Source organism: Acanthaster planci, linkage group LG19 (genome assembly GCF_054643075.1).
Source record: "Acanthaster planci isolate LZ-2023a linkage group LG19, COTS_SCS, whole genome shotgun sequence".
NCBI lineage: Eukaryota > Metazoa > Echinodermata > Asteroidea > Valvatida > Acanthasteridae > Acanthaster > Acanthaster planci.
The window spans coordinates 5809334-5824328 of NC_141795.1; the positions used below are offsets into that span (position 1 = coordinate 5809334).

A 14995-nucleotide genomic window follows, 5' to 3' on the forward strand; every position below is an offset into this window, starting at 1 on the left:
TTAAAAGCGGCATTCCCGCAAATGATGTCTCATTTAGACTAATATTACTATAGTTGACCAGACTCTGATTTGAAGACGCCCTTCCCCAACGGTTACGGTTTTACTCGCTGCTCCTTTATAATTTACGAGTGCAACATTTTGGAATCAAGACAAAAGTGAATAAATCAAATATAGCAATAAATCAACATCTTTGGTGACTCACTGTGCACCTTTATTTCAATGCATGACAAGAAAGCCGCTGTACTAATCTACACAACTACAGTAGTATAGACGCCTTTAAAAGTTTAAGACACCCTAAACTTCAAAATGCAATACTAATTATAAGAATTATGCACTTTGGCCGACACAAATAGTAGTTCGTCAAGAAATAGTTAAAATACAAGAGCACACCGTCATCTAATCCTTCGGTAACAAAATCCAAAACCTGAATAAGGAGTGGCTGTGATCTGAGGAAGTTAAGCCTTGGGAACAAATTTCCTTTGTTAACACCTGCACCTTTTGCTCTGAATAACTTTTCACTAATACCTCTTAACATCCAAGAAATGTATAGACAAATACATGTAACTCCTTATTTCACCAAACACATGGACTGAAAGAAATGGAGTTATTTATCAACTCATCAACATAAAATTAATGTAGCTTTCCCAGCATCATCTGATGCGTTTTCTTGTCAGTTTCTTTGGAAAGGTTAAAACAAACTCTGAATTACACCATTTTCCTTATACAAAAAGCTGGTTTGTCTCCTAGAAAATATGAATGTTGTCAAACAATTCTCCAATAAGATGAAATGTTCAATGCACTCATACATCAAGTGACTACTTAGCAGGATGTAATCAAGATCTACTTCGGATGACTCAGTATCCCAAAGACAAAATCAATGTCTCAGCTCCTCTGAAGAAGGAAATAAATATGTGTTTGGTCGGTCTTGAATGTTCAATCCCCATTCATTAATACCTTTTGAATCAGGAAGTCAAAAACGTTTACAAACTACAAGTTGCTAACGATTTTGTTGAACAATTTTACTTCATCTTTTAAACCATCCCTCTAGCAATGTTATGTTATATCCCTGTTGAGAGCAGTCAGAGACAATCTCCTTATACATGTATGAAGAATGGCGAATGCATGATGCCTATTGCATGAGGTGGCACACGACGGGTATTTGCCCAATTGGAATGGGTCAACTGTCTTGGGTATTTATGAACTTATTTGTTATTGTCCATGAAGAGCTGTTTTAACTCTTGCGATTGTAATATGTTTACAAAAATAAAACCTCAATGGAAGCTAAAAACTGTTTTGAGTTACTCCTCAGGTGGGAATTCACTGTACATGTATATTGGCAAACCAAAAGTAAAGAAAAGTTAAATACTAATTAAATATGCAAGTTACTGTGACCTTTTATTCTATTTAATACTATTCAAGATGTGATACTGTTGAATTACAGTGGTCACACCATATGCAGCCAACCACTGGTCAAAAACTGTTGCTATGTAGATAACAGGATTATCTCCTTAAATTTTAAATATCACCACTAATGATATTCAAGGCAAAGCATGCTTAGAAAAAACCAAATGGTATTATGACTCAGACTCGCAGTGAGTAAATGTGAGTTTTGACTACTCATCAAGTCATCTGAGCTGCAGTCAAGCCTAAGTTGGGGAGAGAAAAAAGAGTAACACTGAATATGAGCAAATGGACCTTTCAAGTCCATGTGAGTCTCAAATTGGCACGATCTCTTTTAATGCATATCGGGCGAAAACTCATTAGCAATATCTGCATGAAGTGGAACACACCCTATGGTTTTCAAGGTCCACATTCAGACAGATTTTTTATACACAATTTTGTGCTGATACTGCCATTACTATTATGGCAACTGGACTCCAGTAAATTAAGAATCCAATTAACATGCAGGTGGGTTGGGAATTATGCAATACATTCTGACAGGTTGTTTCTGTCCATATTGCTGGATGAAAACCTGTCAAATATCTGATCATCTCCAACTGCAGCTAAGTTAGTTAGTCAGAACATCAGTTGACATTCTGAAGTGTTTACATCTAGAAGAATTATCTATCAGAGAAGTTGCTAGTGCATATGATTGCTTCACTTGTGTTCACATTTGCTGACCTTTGCTTGTATAGATTCCGCATAAAAATGCTGCAACTGTTGAAACTGTACATGGCCACACTTGTAACTTGCAGAAATGGCCTTCTTGTCAAAGCCCATTTTCTAGTTTTTTGGACCTTGGAAATTAAATATAAGTCATGACTATTTAGAGTCCAGACAACCTGCTGCAAAGCAGCCTCCAATGTTTGGCTCCTAATTGTATATTTAGCAGGTGGAATTTTGTCTTCAAATGTCAAGTATTTCATAGTATATCCAGATAAAGATGCTGTTGAGAATGAAGGAACCACTGCGGAATATTCCAGTCATAAATAAGGAGAAATCTTTGATTATCAAAACGAATTTCAACTCCCTCCACCAACACACCGATTTGAGGACTTTTATAAAGTCTGGATCCCTCCCAAACAAGGATACATGTACCTGTTTATAAACTACTAACCATTTCAAGGTTAGTCTGTGACATCTTAGGAGATTTCTGCTGAAATACAAATGAAACAGAAACTACCTCTCCTTTTAAATACTTGGCATCAAGTTATGAAAAGCCAGAGCACATGTAAACTTTGCTGGTGTCAATGGAACATTTGGAATGCTACAATTGCAAAGCCATACCCATGGCTCTTGGCCTCTTCAGCCATACAATACTTTCAAATGGTGAGATGTAAACAGAGTGAATGCAACCTGGGTATCTTGAATCAGTGTTACATAACATCACCAAAATGCCTTCAAACAAGACTAGTAGAGGTATGACACCACAACACCTGTTTTATATATGGGTCATTCCATGTCAGACCAATACACTTTTTGACCTTGGGTTTCCAAATTTCGATAAAAATTGCTGTGCTTGTAGACATCAATGAATAATAAATACTTGCCAGTTTTAAGCGGAATCCGCCCTTCGATGTGGTCAGAGCAGAGGTCAACAAAAATGGACAGTTTCACTTACAAATCCACCCTTTAAGTAAAAGTGACACATAACCCTCTCATTTTTCATCAAATATATGCAAATTTGGTATCAAAACAATTAAAAGAATGCTCTTTTCACTGATGTTTTGAAGATTTGGCTGAGAATCAAGGGTCAGGATGACCTTTGATACACATCTGTGACCTTTGACCCCATTTTGAAAATAAAGTATCATTTAAAAAAAAAAATTAGACCTAATATTTTTGGAAAGTATGGTTCCTGCTCTAGAAGAATCCGCTTAAACCTTTCCTGGCATATTAAAGTTAAAGAAATTATAGCCATTTTTCTACAGTTGGTCAGCTTTGAATGTGTCAATTTTGTATAAAGGTAATTCCAGAAATTAGAGGTCTTTTTTTCGTGTCTCCGTCACATCTGACATATGGTTTTGTAAGTTCAGAACATATTTTCTAAGTCCCAAGCATGACGAATGAATGCAAATTACCTTCCAAACAAATAGTTATGGTTTGAAATCAATTCCGGGGATATTTCCAAGTCAAATAACACAGGTCAGATGTAACAGGGACACAAAAATGTCACACTTTGGAGCCCCTAGTTTCTGGAATGACCCGTATCGTCATAACATAGGAAGTTGTACCCAAGCAATTTGTGCTCTAATGCTAATGCTCATGGGTCTGACGTGGAATGACCTATATGCAAACAAAGAAGAGATCAAGGACCTTTGTTTCCCCTAATTCAATTTTAACTAATAAGAAATGCATGAACATCACAAGCAGGTAAGATGCATCACATGACTATAACACCACACTGATAACTTGAAGAGGGCTATATGAAGTTATGGCCAAACTTTTGTTTCTCCTTTTCAGGTTGGTTAGTTCACTTGCTTCGATAGGTCTGTAGTTTACACCCATCTTACATTCACCAGTTTACTTGGATTTCTTTGCCTCTTCTTTACCGGCTGTCTTGTCATTTCCATCCTCCTTTGTTTTTTCCTCCTTGTTGTCCTTGTCATCTTTGGCAGGATTATCCTCGTACCTAGACCGACAGACAAGGCTACCATATCAGTTTGGCATGCAGAAATGAAGCCTCTCCCCCACCACAACAAAAAACACACATAGAAAAATCTGCAAAACAGTCCTGAAGGGTCTATTTCAATCAGGTTAGACAAAAGAAATTTAATTAGCAACTTCTAGCAAACTGTCACTGAAACTACATGTAAAAGCTGCTTTAAGACACTTCCTTTTCAATATTAAAACAGCAAACATTCTTAAAGCCTCTAAAACTACGCTAGCTTTAACAAATCTTGACAATAACTTGCTGAAGGATTCAACCCTTCCTAACAAATTAACCAAGTTCTTACATTTCAATCCTCAAATTATGGGTCTCACAAGTCATCAAATGCTATTTCAAAATGCTTCATCTGAGAACAATACAGAAGCAGTGTTTAGAGTGAATTTTCTACTCACGTGAAGAGGTCAATAATCTCTCCTCTAATAAGTGCCACAAAAATTGGTACCCCAATGCATGCTGGTACTAAGTACAGCAGGGCAGGCTGAGCATGCTTAAAGAAATGCATGATGCCTATGGTTGTCAGGAGTCCTAAGATGTAAGCCAAGAAACTGGCGGTGAAGTAGGTACGGCTAGTCTTGGCTTTGCTAGTGGGAAAAAGAGAGAGAAAACTTATAGGAATATTAATAAAGAAGCATCTCAAGATTGGGACAGTTCCTTTTCCTGTCCGATGTTGAATATAGCATACTCTTTGTGTACAAAAACAGTATTCCCAATGTATATCACAATAGAGGTGACTGTTCCCAATCAAACATGCAGACATGGGCGAAGATTCTCATTTGGAAAAATTTCATTTTTTTAAAGCTGTTGCCAGTGAAACAGCTGCTCCCTAAAAGCTTCTCGATGCATACTGGTTTGTGCCTTGACAATTCATTCTGTATGAATATTTCAATGACTTGAGAGAGATGAGGACAGTAACACGCTGCACTATCTCAGACTCTGAGCCTTTTTGAAATGAGTGGATTCGGCTTGGACTTCAGTTTAGCTGGCTCCAGTCAGAGTTTGAACATGTGGTTTTGAACACTGCTTCGAAATGGCTAGAACCAGCGAAACCAAAGTCTAAGTCCAATCCACTCGTTTTAAAAACGCTCTATGTCAACTTAAGAGATTCTCAGACTTTGTTGAGACTACATGTAAATAAAAAAATCATTTTAAAAACTGACAGGTTATTACGTTGGCCAAAGCTCCCTTAAAAAAAATCCATACATGTAATTACCTGACATCAAAGCGCAGCAGAAGGGCAATAAATATCCCTGGAATGACGATATCTCCCAGGCCTAACATGGCAAAGTTACTGGCATCTAAACCCTTCTCCAGAATATCCTGGGGGAATACCACTGAGGAATGACAATTAGATTGCAACTAAAACATTGCCCTGGACCCAACACACTATGCTGAATTTGCCTTGAGGTACATGTAGATGTCACATTGTACATATACTATGGTTCCTTCAAAGTTTTTTAATTAGCACAAATCATTCTTTCCTTCTTAAATGACATACGATATGTAATGTTCTGGTTGAGTTTGTGTAGAACTCCAGTCTTTGGGAAAAGTCAAGTATTCTCTAAGTACTTTGTATGGAAAGTCTCCAGGTGTTAACAAATTATCCCAAAGACCAATCTGAGCATAACATAACTACACTGTGATGAAGCTATAATGCCTTGTGGAGTAGCCCAATGTTTTTCAGACATTCCCTACTTGATACTCACACTTGATAGGTGCTTCAAATGACTTGGCTACAGTCACCATAACATTAGTCCCAAACACCCAGAATATATCATAGATGAACAGTCCACCTAACAATATGCAGCCTGTCATGACTGTATTCAGCTGCAAGAATTCCACACCGTTCAGTGCAAAGGCTAAGCCAAAGATGTTGTTAGCAACCCAGTGCTGAAAGACAATCAAAAATTATTATTATTTTACTTAATTACCAGAAGTTTACACCAGGAAGCAAAGCTCTCTGTTTTACGATTATTACAGTTTGTATTAGTGAATCTTTATCAATCAGAAACTGAGAGTTTCAACCTGTTTTATAATAAAATGACAGTATTTCTCCAAGAACCTTTCAACTATTATTCTGCTAAGCCCTTTAGTGCCCTAAGTCTCTACTTAAAGGAGAGTGTTGATGTCTACTTCATTGATGTTTTTGATGTCATACCGGAGTTGAGATGCCATACATCCCAAGAAATACCTAAATAACCAGGGCCATCCTCTTATAAGCAAATGAGTGTCCTCCTTGCTATAATTTGAGACAAAAATTTCTTTGGTGTCCTTGGTAACCACACCAGTGTGGAAGACACTGGCACACCCAGAAAACAGGAAATTCACTCAGTCCCTACCTTTTTCAGCAAGTACCAGACACCAAAGCATGTAGCAACACCAAGGCACACCAAATCTTTGTTATCAAACTCATAGTTCATCAGATCTGTGGGAAAAAAGAAAACAATCATTTCTTAGACTCTTGAAATCTGAGACATGCTAGGCAAAAGATCGAAGGACTACAGAATAAAAATCATACTGACCTTCCTTCTTATCTGACTTTCCTTTTGTCAAGATGAGGTGGTAGCTTTCGTTGGGAAACACCCCTGGAAGCAACTTCCGCATAAGAGGGCTGATCAACAGATCAAACAAAATGAAGAACAACTTCAGTTGAATCATAAGAAAAAAATTCCGCAAACCCTGCAAAGCAATATTTAATTCATTGAATCAGTCACTTATTATTAATTTACACCAAGCCCGCCCTACAAAACCCAGGTAGCTAGGATAGGATATTACGAACCAGCCACTGCTAATTCACACAGAGTTTGATACCCTATAAAAAATCAACAAGATGCAAAAAGATTGTGCCACTAGATTTTTACACAGTAACAGAGTTTGGAGAAAAAAATACAAAAACAATTATGTAAACTTTAGGAAATGCAATACAATACAGCATTTAAGTTTATAAATCTTAAAAAACAATGATTAAGACCACAAAACCATAGTTCAAATGATATTAAGTCAATTTTATGTTAATTGTAAATGACAAAAATGTAAAATTTCCATTAGGTTTTGCCTTTTGTATGGAATCAACAACATCTTTACATGTACACTGTAAATGTACCTCAAGATATGAGCTAAGGCCAGCACTCCTAGAAAGAAGAAATACACTGTCAAGAGGAGATTGATGTACTCCTTGGAGAATATCTGTAAAATGAGAAGGAACAATGAACATGAAAGGAAGTTGTTGGCAAGTCACTGGCACAAAATAATGAGAAGGATCCGGGAGGGTTAGTATCATGTCAGGTGAATTCCATAAGCACTGTCCTCTTCCTTCTCTCCACCTGTAGCCTGCCGCAATAAACCATGAATACTATCGTTACACATACCTGGAAAACAACATAGATTCCAAACAGTGTTGCACTTGCGATGAGGGGGAACATGGCTGCATCCTTCTGTGACATAGTTTCTGGAACTTCTCCATTTTCCTTCAGAAAAAAGGGAGAGGTATACTAAGCATCTGTTAATCTATCGATACATGTACATGTGTATGAAAGTCAAAATCTTTTTTAAAAAAAGGCAGTGGATTCTGCATACTGGACCATGAACCTGTCCCTGACGTGTACCAGGATAGCCAGCATGCCAAATGAATGTGGAAAAGAATTCCATACATGTAAATGGGTATCACTAATTCTTCCATTTAACATCCTATCAGAAAGCAATAACGTATGTCTTAGACAGGCAAGTTTAGTAGTAGGGAAGATATTAGCATGTTCACTTGGTAAACACTTGGAAGTTTTCAGACTAGCATGACTAGTCTCATTGGGTTTGCGCTCGGGATGTCAAGCGATGTCCAGACATAGAATACTTTTAAAAATAATGCTTGACGGGTTCACAGCAAAATCACCTACACTTCGTATACATGTAATATGCTAAACAAACACTGAAAAATCATAAGGGTATGGCCTACATGTACGAGTTACTTGTAGGCTTATATGCAGAGATCACTCATTTTCCCTGCAGAGGTGTATCAGCCATAAGGAAGAAACAACATATATGGTATAGGCCTAGTCACCAGGTCCCTAATTTTGCCACCAATCAACCTATCGTCAAGTCTGATTGGTTTTCACACCGAGTGGCAAAATAAGGGACCTGGCGGTCACGCACATTACTTAGAATTTTGCAGACAGTCTCATGAACAGATTATACTGTGCACCAGGCATGAAGACTAGGCTACAGCAGTAAAGGCCATCAACACACATGCAACACTGGTCAAAATGATGTCCGTGTACGGAACTCTTTCCGACCTTCGAAAAACGGATGGGAAACACTGATACGATGTTACACTTAACTGTGTTTTGTTTCAGAATGGTCAGCCTACAAATAGAAAGCGAACATATTGTAGAGCTTTATCATGTTGTTTTTGATAGAGCAGCTGTTCACAATTGCCATGATCGGTGATCTTACCTTCTGCTCTTTCTGATATTTTACGGAGCGAAAAGCACCGAAAAAGATGGGCAACAAGGCCATAAGAACCAAACTTCCGTACGCTATGGCCATACCCTCGGGAGTTGCAGGAATTTTAGCAGTCACATTGGACGCTGTTTCGTTCAAAGTCGCGTTCACATCGGCACCCACGTTGTTTTCACTAGCTGTGTCCGCCATGTTGTTCGTCGGGAGTTTAATTTGGCCTAACTGGTTCTCCGCAAATACGACTGCGCAGTTTAGCAGGACACCGTGTAACGTCGCGTAAGAGCACCAGTGGTTATCTGACGTGTATCACGTTGTTTCACGAAATCTATTTGTATTTTTTTGTATGCGTTTCCGCTTATATAGGTACGAAGTGAAAGTGAAATGAAAATTCGTAAGAGAGTACTGAGGATATTTTTAAAAGTTGAGAAAATTTCCCCAATCAAAGAAAGTTTAAATAAACCTTCGATAGTGTAGTGTACTCCTCCGTGTGAAGTGTAACTGTAAGTCATGCAGTGGACTAGGGCCGATGGCCGATCTTGCAGGGGGCCAAGCTGGGCCATATGGCACCCCCCGTTTTTTAATTAGAGAAGAAAAACGTCAATTTAGGGGGGGGGGCTGCGCGCCCCTCCCCTTCCCCAAAAGTAAGTCTACCCCTCCCCACCAAAATTTGGTATTGGATCCACCCTTCTGCTGTGCCATGATCGACTATTTTAACTTGACAGGGAGCGGGGCGGGGGCGCACGGCATAAACGATCAGGTGCGCCCTCACATGGAGATGATCTCTTAATGTCTCGGAAATTCTGATCACTGTCCCGCTTTATCTCAGTAGGCCTAATTCGTTATCTTACTTAAAGCTGTACTTATTGGCGACACCAGACGATTTAATAGTTATTGTTGGAAAAATCATGGCACACTTCCACGCGGTGGGCCTTCAAATAAGACAAGTGCTTTTTTTAACAACGGGGACTTGCCCAAAATTCATGATGATGAAATACTCTGGACTGTTGGAACTATTTTCCTCACTTTTATTACAAACAGTACTTTATTGTTACAGTACTTTAATGAATATATGGACAAAAGGAGATCTCAAAATTGGTCCGACTTCAGAATTTGTGTTAAACTTGTGTTACTGTAAATAAGTGGAACTATTTATTACCGATTTTGGACGGGAGCACTTCTTCCACGAGGTCACCTAAACCCTGCAATCCTTTAAAAAAACTCTAAATTTCAAAGGACTGCGTAGAAATAGTCAGTGTTCCTTTTGTTAGATACTGTCACAAACGACTTTGGCGGCGCTCTGCATATTTTGTCAATCCAATTCATGTGTATCTATGCGTCTGACACCAAAGTTGCTTAGGATCGAAAGACATTGGCTGGAGCGGGACAGGATATCGCCTGAATAAATTTCTTTGACCTCTGTTTCGATTTGCTGTTTGTCTCTTACTAAAACAATTTTTGGCTACCTTCCGGATCCCTACAATGAACATCTGTCATCGAGTACTCTCGGTCTGGTTTTTGATGAGCTTATCCGCGTTTTCAGTGAGACAGCGCACATCGCTTTCATATCAAGAACCAAACTATGCATGGTTGTACATGTATTTACATTTTCGTTTTTATGAAGTTCAGACTCTACAGCGTATTTTGTTTTAGTTTATCGACTCTTGACAGCAAAGTGGGACATGGTACGCCTGGGTCCATAAAAAGAAGAGATTGTGTGACCTTAACCTTACAAAAATATTCATACAAAAAAGTTAACTTTTGCACTTTAAAGTATCAAAAATTAAAAACAGAAAAATGGCACGTAGTTGTCTATAAAGTTAACACGGTAATGTATGAAAAATTGTCGACCATTGTGCCATTGGTTTGCTGCTAACTTATAGTTGCTATTCCATCCTGAAACGAGCCGACATGTGTTGCTTTAGCAATAATGAACCGGCGACAGTGGCGGCGGAATGACTCTGTTTTCACAGTTCTTCATGGGGTGGAGACCTTGTGACTTTGGGAAGAACTTTCTCAGGGTCAAGATAGCCAAAAAAGGCTACCAATTTCTCGTTGACGTCACGATCTCGCTTAACGAAGGCGCTAAATGCCGACACACAGTTGAGAATGACGTCATCAGCCTGGGTCAAGACAAACAGGTCTTTCTGGTCAAGATCCGGACCCCAGGTTACAATTTTGATCTGAAAGAAACGATAAAAGCCAAGAACTGCAGTTTTTACAAATCTTACTCTCTGTCAGTTTATTGTCTTCTATGGCTGAAGTTTCTTCAAGTCATTGCAAATTATTGGGATCAGCTAAAGTAATGATGCATTAGGCCCATGTATATAGGCTAATATCTTTGTCTATACCTTGGTAAATATATGTACATGTACACTGTACATACAACTAGCAAGCTGTGTGGCTCCCGTTTCCCGCACACGTCATTTAAAGATATTGGCTCACTTTGAGCAAAGAAGTAAACAAAGCTAAAAGTATAAAGCACGCTATGCAAATTGCAAAACTTACATCCGGGAATGCAGTCTGCAGTTCTTCCTCCATGGCCACGTGATCAGTAGCCACGTAGATACTCTTCGGCAGTTCCCTGTTGTTCTCCTGAGCCAGTTCTAGCTGATAGCGGATATCAGTGATGACCTGCTCCTCCGATTGCAGACACATCTCCCTGGTAACCGAGTCTCCTTGTTTGCTGGTGCACTGCCGGGAGCTAAGAAGATGGGGGTAATCGCCAGTGCTAAGAAGATCGCAGGTGCGGCTCTGAAACGCGAAAACGGGGGGGGGATAAGACTAGTTTAATATCCTGATTAATTTATCTCACTCTGTCTGGTGGTGAAATGGGTGATGGTGTATTGATGACGATGCTTTTAAGATATGAGGCGAAGAATATCAAATCGAATATGGCTATGTTAAGAACCATAAGTTAAAATTCCGACAGTCAGTTACTGTATCAATTGAGTTATACATGTATTATGTTTGAATTTCAAAACTCACCCAGTCAGCTCCGTTTCTGAGATGAAGTCCCCAAAATGGTTTCGGAAGATTGTTTTCGATGAACTCATCAGCAGGTTCCCTGATCATACTCTTGAATTTCAAGTAATGTTGCAGACCTTCCACAGCTGTCGAGATAGGGCTAATAACAGGTGCAGTCACCAGCGCCAACACAGGATGCTCTGAAGCAGGAAATCTACAAAGTCAATAATGAAATGGTCAATAAATACCTTATTCGTATCAACCGTCTTTTCCCTACAAATCCGGGGATTTTCCGAAAGGGGGCGTGAACTACAAATTTTAGGGTCGCGGCCGTAACATCAGGGTGGTTGGGTAACCGGAAGCAGAACCGTTGTTTTTTTTACGCCTTTGTCACATTGGGCTGGGTCCCTCCCTCTTTTTGCCTTCCTACTCCCTCTTTTTCTTCTCCCAAGGAACGTCAGTGAGTTTTACTATTGAAAATGTACTTTGCATCTGAGATTTGTGATGTGATATTTTTACTATCTTTGCAATGTTTTGATGTGGATATTTTAAGGCTTGTTGTTTCTGTTTTTAATTCTTGAATACTGTGGTTTTTATCCAAAGATATTTTTGGTATTCTGCACAGCTGCAATTCTGCTTACGCCTCTTTCCATTGTTTAGCAATGCCAGTATGCTCCACATTGAAATACAAATTCGTCCAGACAGCTGAGTCGTCAAACTCAATCCCTTGATCCTCCCAGAAAGTGCGGAATGGATTACCATCCTGTAAAAAAGTTGAATTTAAAAATGGAGGTAACAAATTATATATCTTTACGTTTACCTGGGCAAAACCCACAATATAGAAAGGAGAACGCAGCCAAACTTTCCATAAAAGGATAAAAAAAAAATAAAGCATAATGAAATTTGAAATTTAATAGGTTACAAATGAATGGAAATTCTTGATATAAATACATGTGAACATGCAACGATGTTACCGAATGCAGTAACAAAATTATACGAAATGCTGGTACTCACTCTTGTGCATTTTCCGTTATTTATGTCAGCCAATCCATTAGAACAATACGCAATGCGATTTCCTTGCTTCCAATAGAGCGGTGCCAACTCCGTCATGAAATCCTCCATGGTGATGACATCAGGGTAGAACTTCTTAATCTCGTCCAACTCGAAATATTCATCAATTTGGACGTACGCCTAGACATATATCATTGACGAAATATGTATTAATTAAATTAAAGGAGCGTTTAAAATGTAAATGAAATAATTTAGTAAATGCTTGTGAGTCTGGCTAAAAGTATAACCTGCACATTTTGTTGAAAGGTTATCCTTTGAGCACATTTACGACGCGACGATTCACGTACATGTCATGTCATTACATGTACGTGTCTAGAATTTGTCTGTATTCTTACATTTTTGGGGACCGGTTCCAGAGCACTGGGATACATGATAAACGGTGGAATGACCAGAACACGGCCAAGCTTGGAAGAAAATAGCAAAGCTCCCATTAACTGTTCCAACTGGTTGCCATAGCGACCTGAAAAACATAATCATGAAGGTTTAGATGCTGTTCGACGCACTGTGTACCTCATGACGGAAAATGGTAATCGGGTTTGACAGGTGCTTCAGTTTCATTCACGTTTGAGTAATAACATCTCTATAGTTAATCAAAATAACGCATACTTTATGACAATTCACACGTACTTCAATTCAAGACTATAATTGCGATCGAGATATTTAAAAGTGCATGTACTTAAAAGCAATACATCGTGGAACCAAGTGGAACAGTTTCTTGGGAAAAAGCCAGAGCATCTTTATGGAGACAAATCAGTCCCTTTTAACTAAATGAATATCAAAATTATATCATCTATTTTTCTAACGATGCAATGTTTTTTGGGGGGGCTGAGGAATACAACTCAAGAAACAAAAAGTGGCTTCCTTGTTAGCTCTTTAATTAGCCACAGAGCATCTTACATTTCTGTCGATGTGAACAGGTGCTTGAACTCCAAAGTGATTGTGTTTATCCTTGCGACCACACGGATAATTGATAAAAGACGGTGCGATAAGAACGCGACCAAGAGCCTTTGAAAACTGCAGAGCACTCATCAACTGTTCCACTTGGCCCGTAAAACGACCTACAAATACAAGACGATGACGAAACAACGAGCGGAAAACAGGCATTTTAATCAAATGAAATTAAAAATTATAGGCCTAATATGCAACACTCAGTAAATCACAACCAAGTACAGTAGAGCACTCGTAAAATCATTTGATGGAAGTGCATGTAGAACCATGGACGTAGGAAAGAATTTGCCACGATTATAGTAAAAACTTATGTAAGTAAAGTACGTTATCAGTAAAAACACGATATCTATTCCGGAACATAATGAATGTATAGGTTAACGACGATTAGATTTTCAATTTTCTTTCTAAGAGTAACTGAAGCTGAGGAAGTAACATACCTGAACACGGGCAATATAGAAGATATCCCTTTGATGATTCCCATTCCAGTTTGCCAACATTCCTGCACTGTCCCATTCCAAAAATCAACACTATTATGATCAAGGAAATCGCGAAAGATGCAAGATGTGCCATCTCGACAAGAGCTTCCGAGAATGTGGCTTATAAACTGGCTTTCTACGACAAAATGGTAAATCCTTTGGGCTTGGTGGTACGGTGAAAGTTCCCAAAGCTTTGCCCTCTACGAATGTACACGTGTACAAATGATAACCGCACAGGTGTGTGTAGGAGGCTTATTTACATGAAAAAGAGCTGGGAACCTTTTGCTTTCACAGATTCAACCATTTAGAGGTCGGTGGGGTGGCTAATTTACATAAAAATAAGGCTTTGTTAGCCGGCCAAACGGAGTGTGTGACGTCACATGTTATTCTTTAGTCGGGTAAGCCTGTATGGTTTCTTTATTTCTTTTGGACACGCCCCAGTGACTAAAATAAAAGAGGGTCTTGAATGATCAGTCTTGCCACGGCCACCTGCTAAAGGAAGGAGCATTAGAAAATGTTCGCAACCATGAATGCAGTCATGGCTGAACAATTCCGTTTTCATGTTGTGTTATGGTGGTCCTAACGATGTCCATACCCTTGAACTGTTTTTAAACTCGTTCGTATAACTGATAGCTAACAGGGCCAGCATTTCTGTTTATTGGATTATAAATGTAGCAGGAAATTTAGTAGGGTCGGAGGTTGGAAAATTTTTTCAAAAGTATTGTTTGAATATTTTACAAAGCTCCCTGGAAAATGATTATGTTAGGAACGTTTTCCTTAAGATAATTCCAGCAAGCTCTAGAGAAGATTCATTTACAAAAGGCAAACAGGATTTCCTGGGAATTACTGGAGCTGCCTTGATGAAACCCTCTCATGTAAAGGAATATGATTCTCTCAATTCAAGCGAGCCAATCCATATCGCTGACATTGAACTTCCTCAGTTTTGGCAATTATCAAAAACATGACTCAGACACCT

At 38.9% G+C, this 14995-nt stretch overlaps 2 protein-coding genes across 3 annotated transcripts; both read right to left on the minus strand.

Annotated features, from left to right (window-relative positions):
• Positions 1-189: 189 nt before the first annotated feature.
• hm13 (histocompatibility minor 13) lies at positions 190-8788 on the minus strand. Its single transcript, XM_022237155.2, has 9 exons — positions 8555-8788; positions 7477-7575; positions 7212-7294; positions 6631-6719; positions 6448-6533; positions 5815-5998; positions 5322-5442; positions 4504-4692; positions 190-4072 (listed from the first exon to the last, which is right to left on the minus strand). The coding sequence occupies exons 1-9, from the start codon at positions 8750-8752 to the stop codon at positions 3964-3966; spliced, it is 1158 nt and encodes a 385-aa protein (XP_022092847.1). The 5' UTR covers positions 8753-8788; the 3' UTR covers positions 190-3963.
• Positions 8789-9571: 783 nt separating this feature from the next.
• On the minus strand, positions 9572-14257 carry LOC110980458 (GDP-fucose protein O-fucosyltransferase 1-like). Of its 2 annotated transcripts, none has more exons than XM_022237153.2 (7): positions 13981-14257; positions 13493-13653; positions 12539-12715; positions 12166-12287; positions 11546-11738; positions 11066-11311; positions 9572-10740 (listed from the first exon to the last, which is right to left on the minus strand). In XM_022237153.2, the coding sequence occupies exons 1-7, from the start codon at positions 14111-14113 to the stop codon at positions 10525-10527; spliced, it is 1248 nt and encodes a 415-aa protein (XP_022092845.1). In that variant the 5' UTR covers positions 14114-14257; the 3' UTR covers positions 9572-10524. The 2 variants fall into 2 exon arrangements, with proteins under 2 accessions (XP_022092845.1, XP_022092846.2); XM_022237154.2 differs by lacking the exon at positions 13493-13653 and adding an exon at positions 12931-13055 and having other exon boundaries at positions 13981-14255.
• Positions 14258-14995: the final 738 nt, after the last annotated feature.

Excerpts from the sequence above, each read along its gene's own strand:
- hm13 (XM_022237155.2), bottom strand. The coding sequence starts at position 8,752 with ATGGCGGACACAGCTAGTGAAAACAACGTGGGTGCCGATGTGAACGCG. Across the intron at positions 6,720-7,211 it reads GCCTTAGCTCATATCTTGAG|CCCTCTTATGCGGAAGTTGC; the intron begins GTACATTTACAG and ends TCTGTTGATCAG. Across the intron at positions 6,534-6,630 it reads AAAGTCAGATAAGAAGGAAG|ATCTGATGAACTATGAGTTT; the intron begins GTCAGTATGATT and ends TTTTTCCCACAG.
- LOC110980458 (XM_022237153.2), bottom strand. The coding sequence starts at position 14,113 with ATGGCACATCTTGCATCTTTCGCGATTTCCTTGATCATAATAGTGTTG. Across the intron at positions 12,716-13,492 it reads CTGTTCACATCGACAGAAAT|GCGTACGTCCAAATTGATGA; the intron begins GTAAGATGCTCT and ends ATATATGTCTAG. Across the intron at positions 11,312-11,545 it reads TCAGAAACGGAGCTGACTGG|AGCCGCACCTGCGATCTTCT; the intron begins GTGAGTTTTGAA and ends TTCGCGTTTCAG.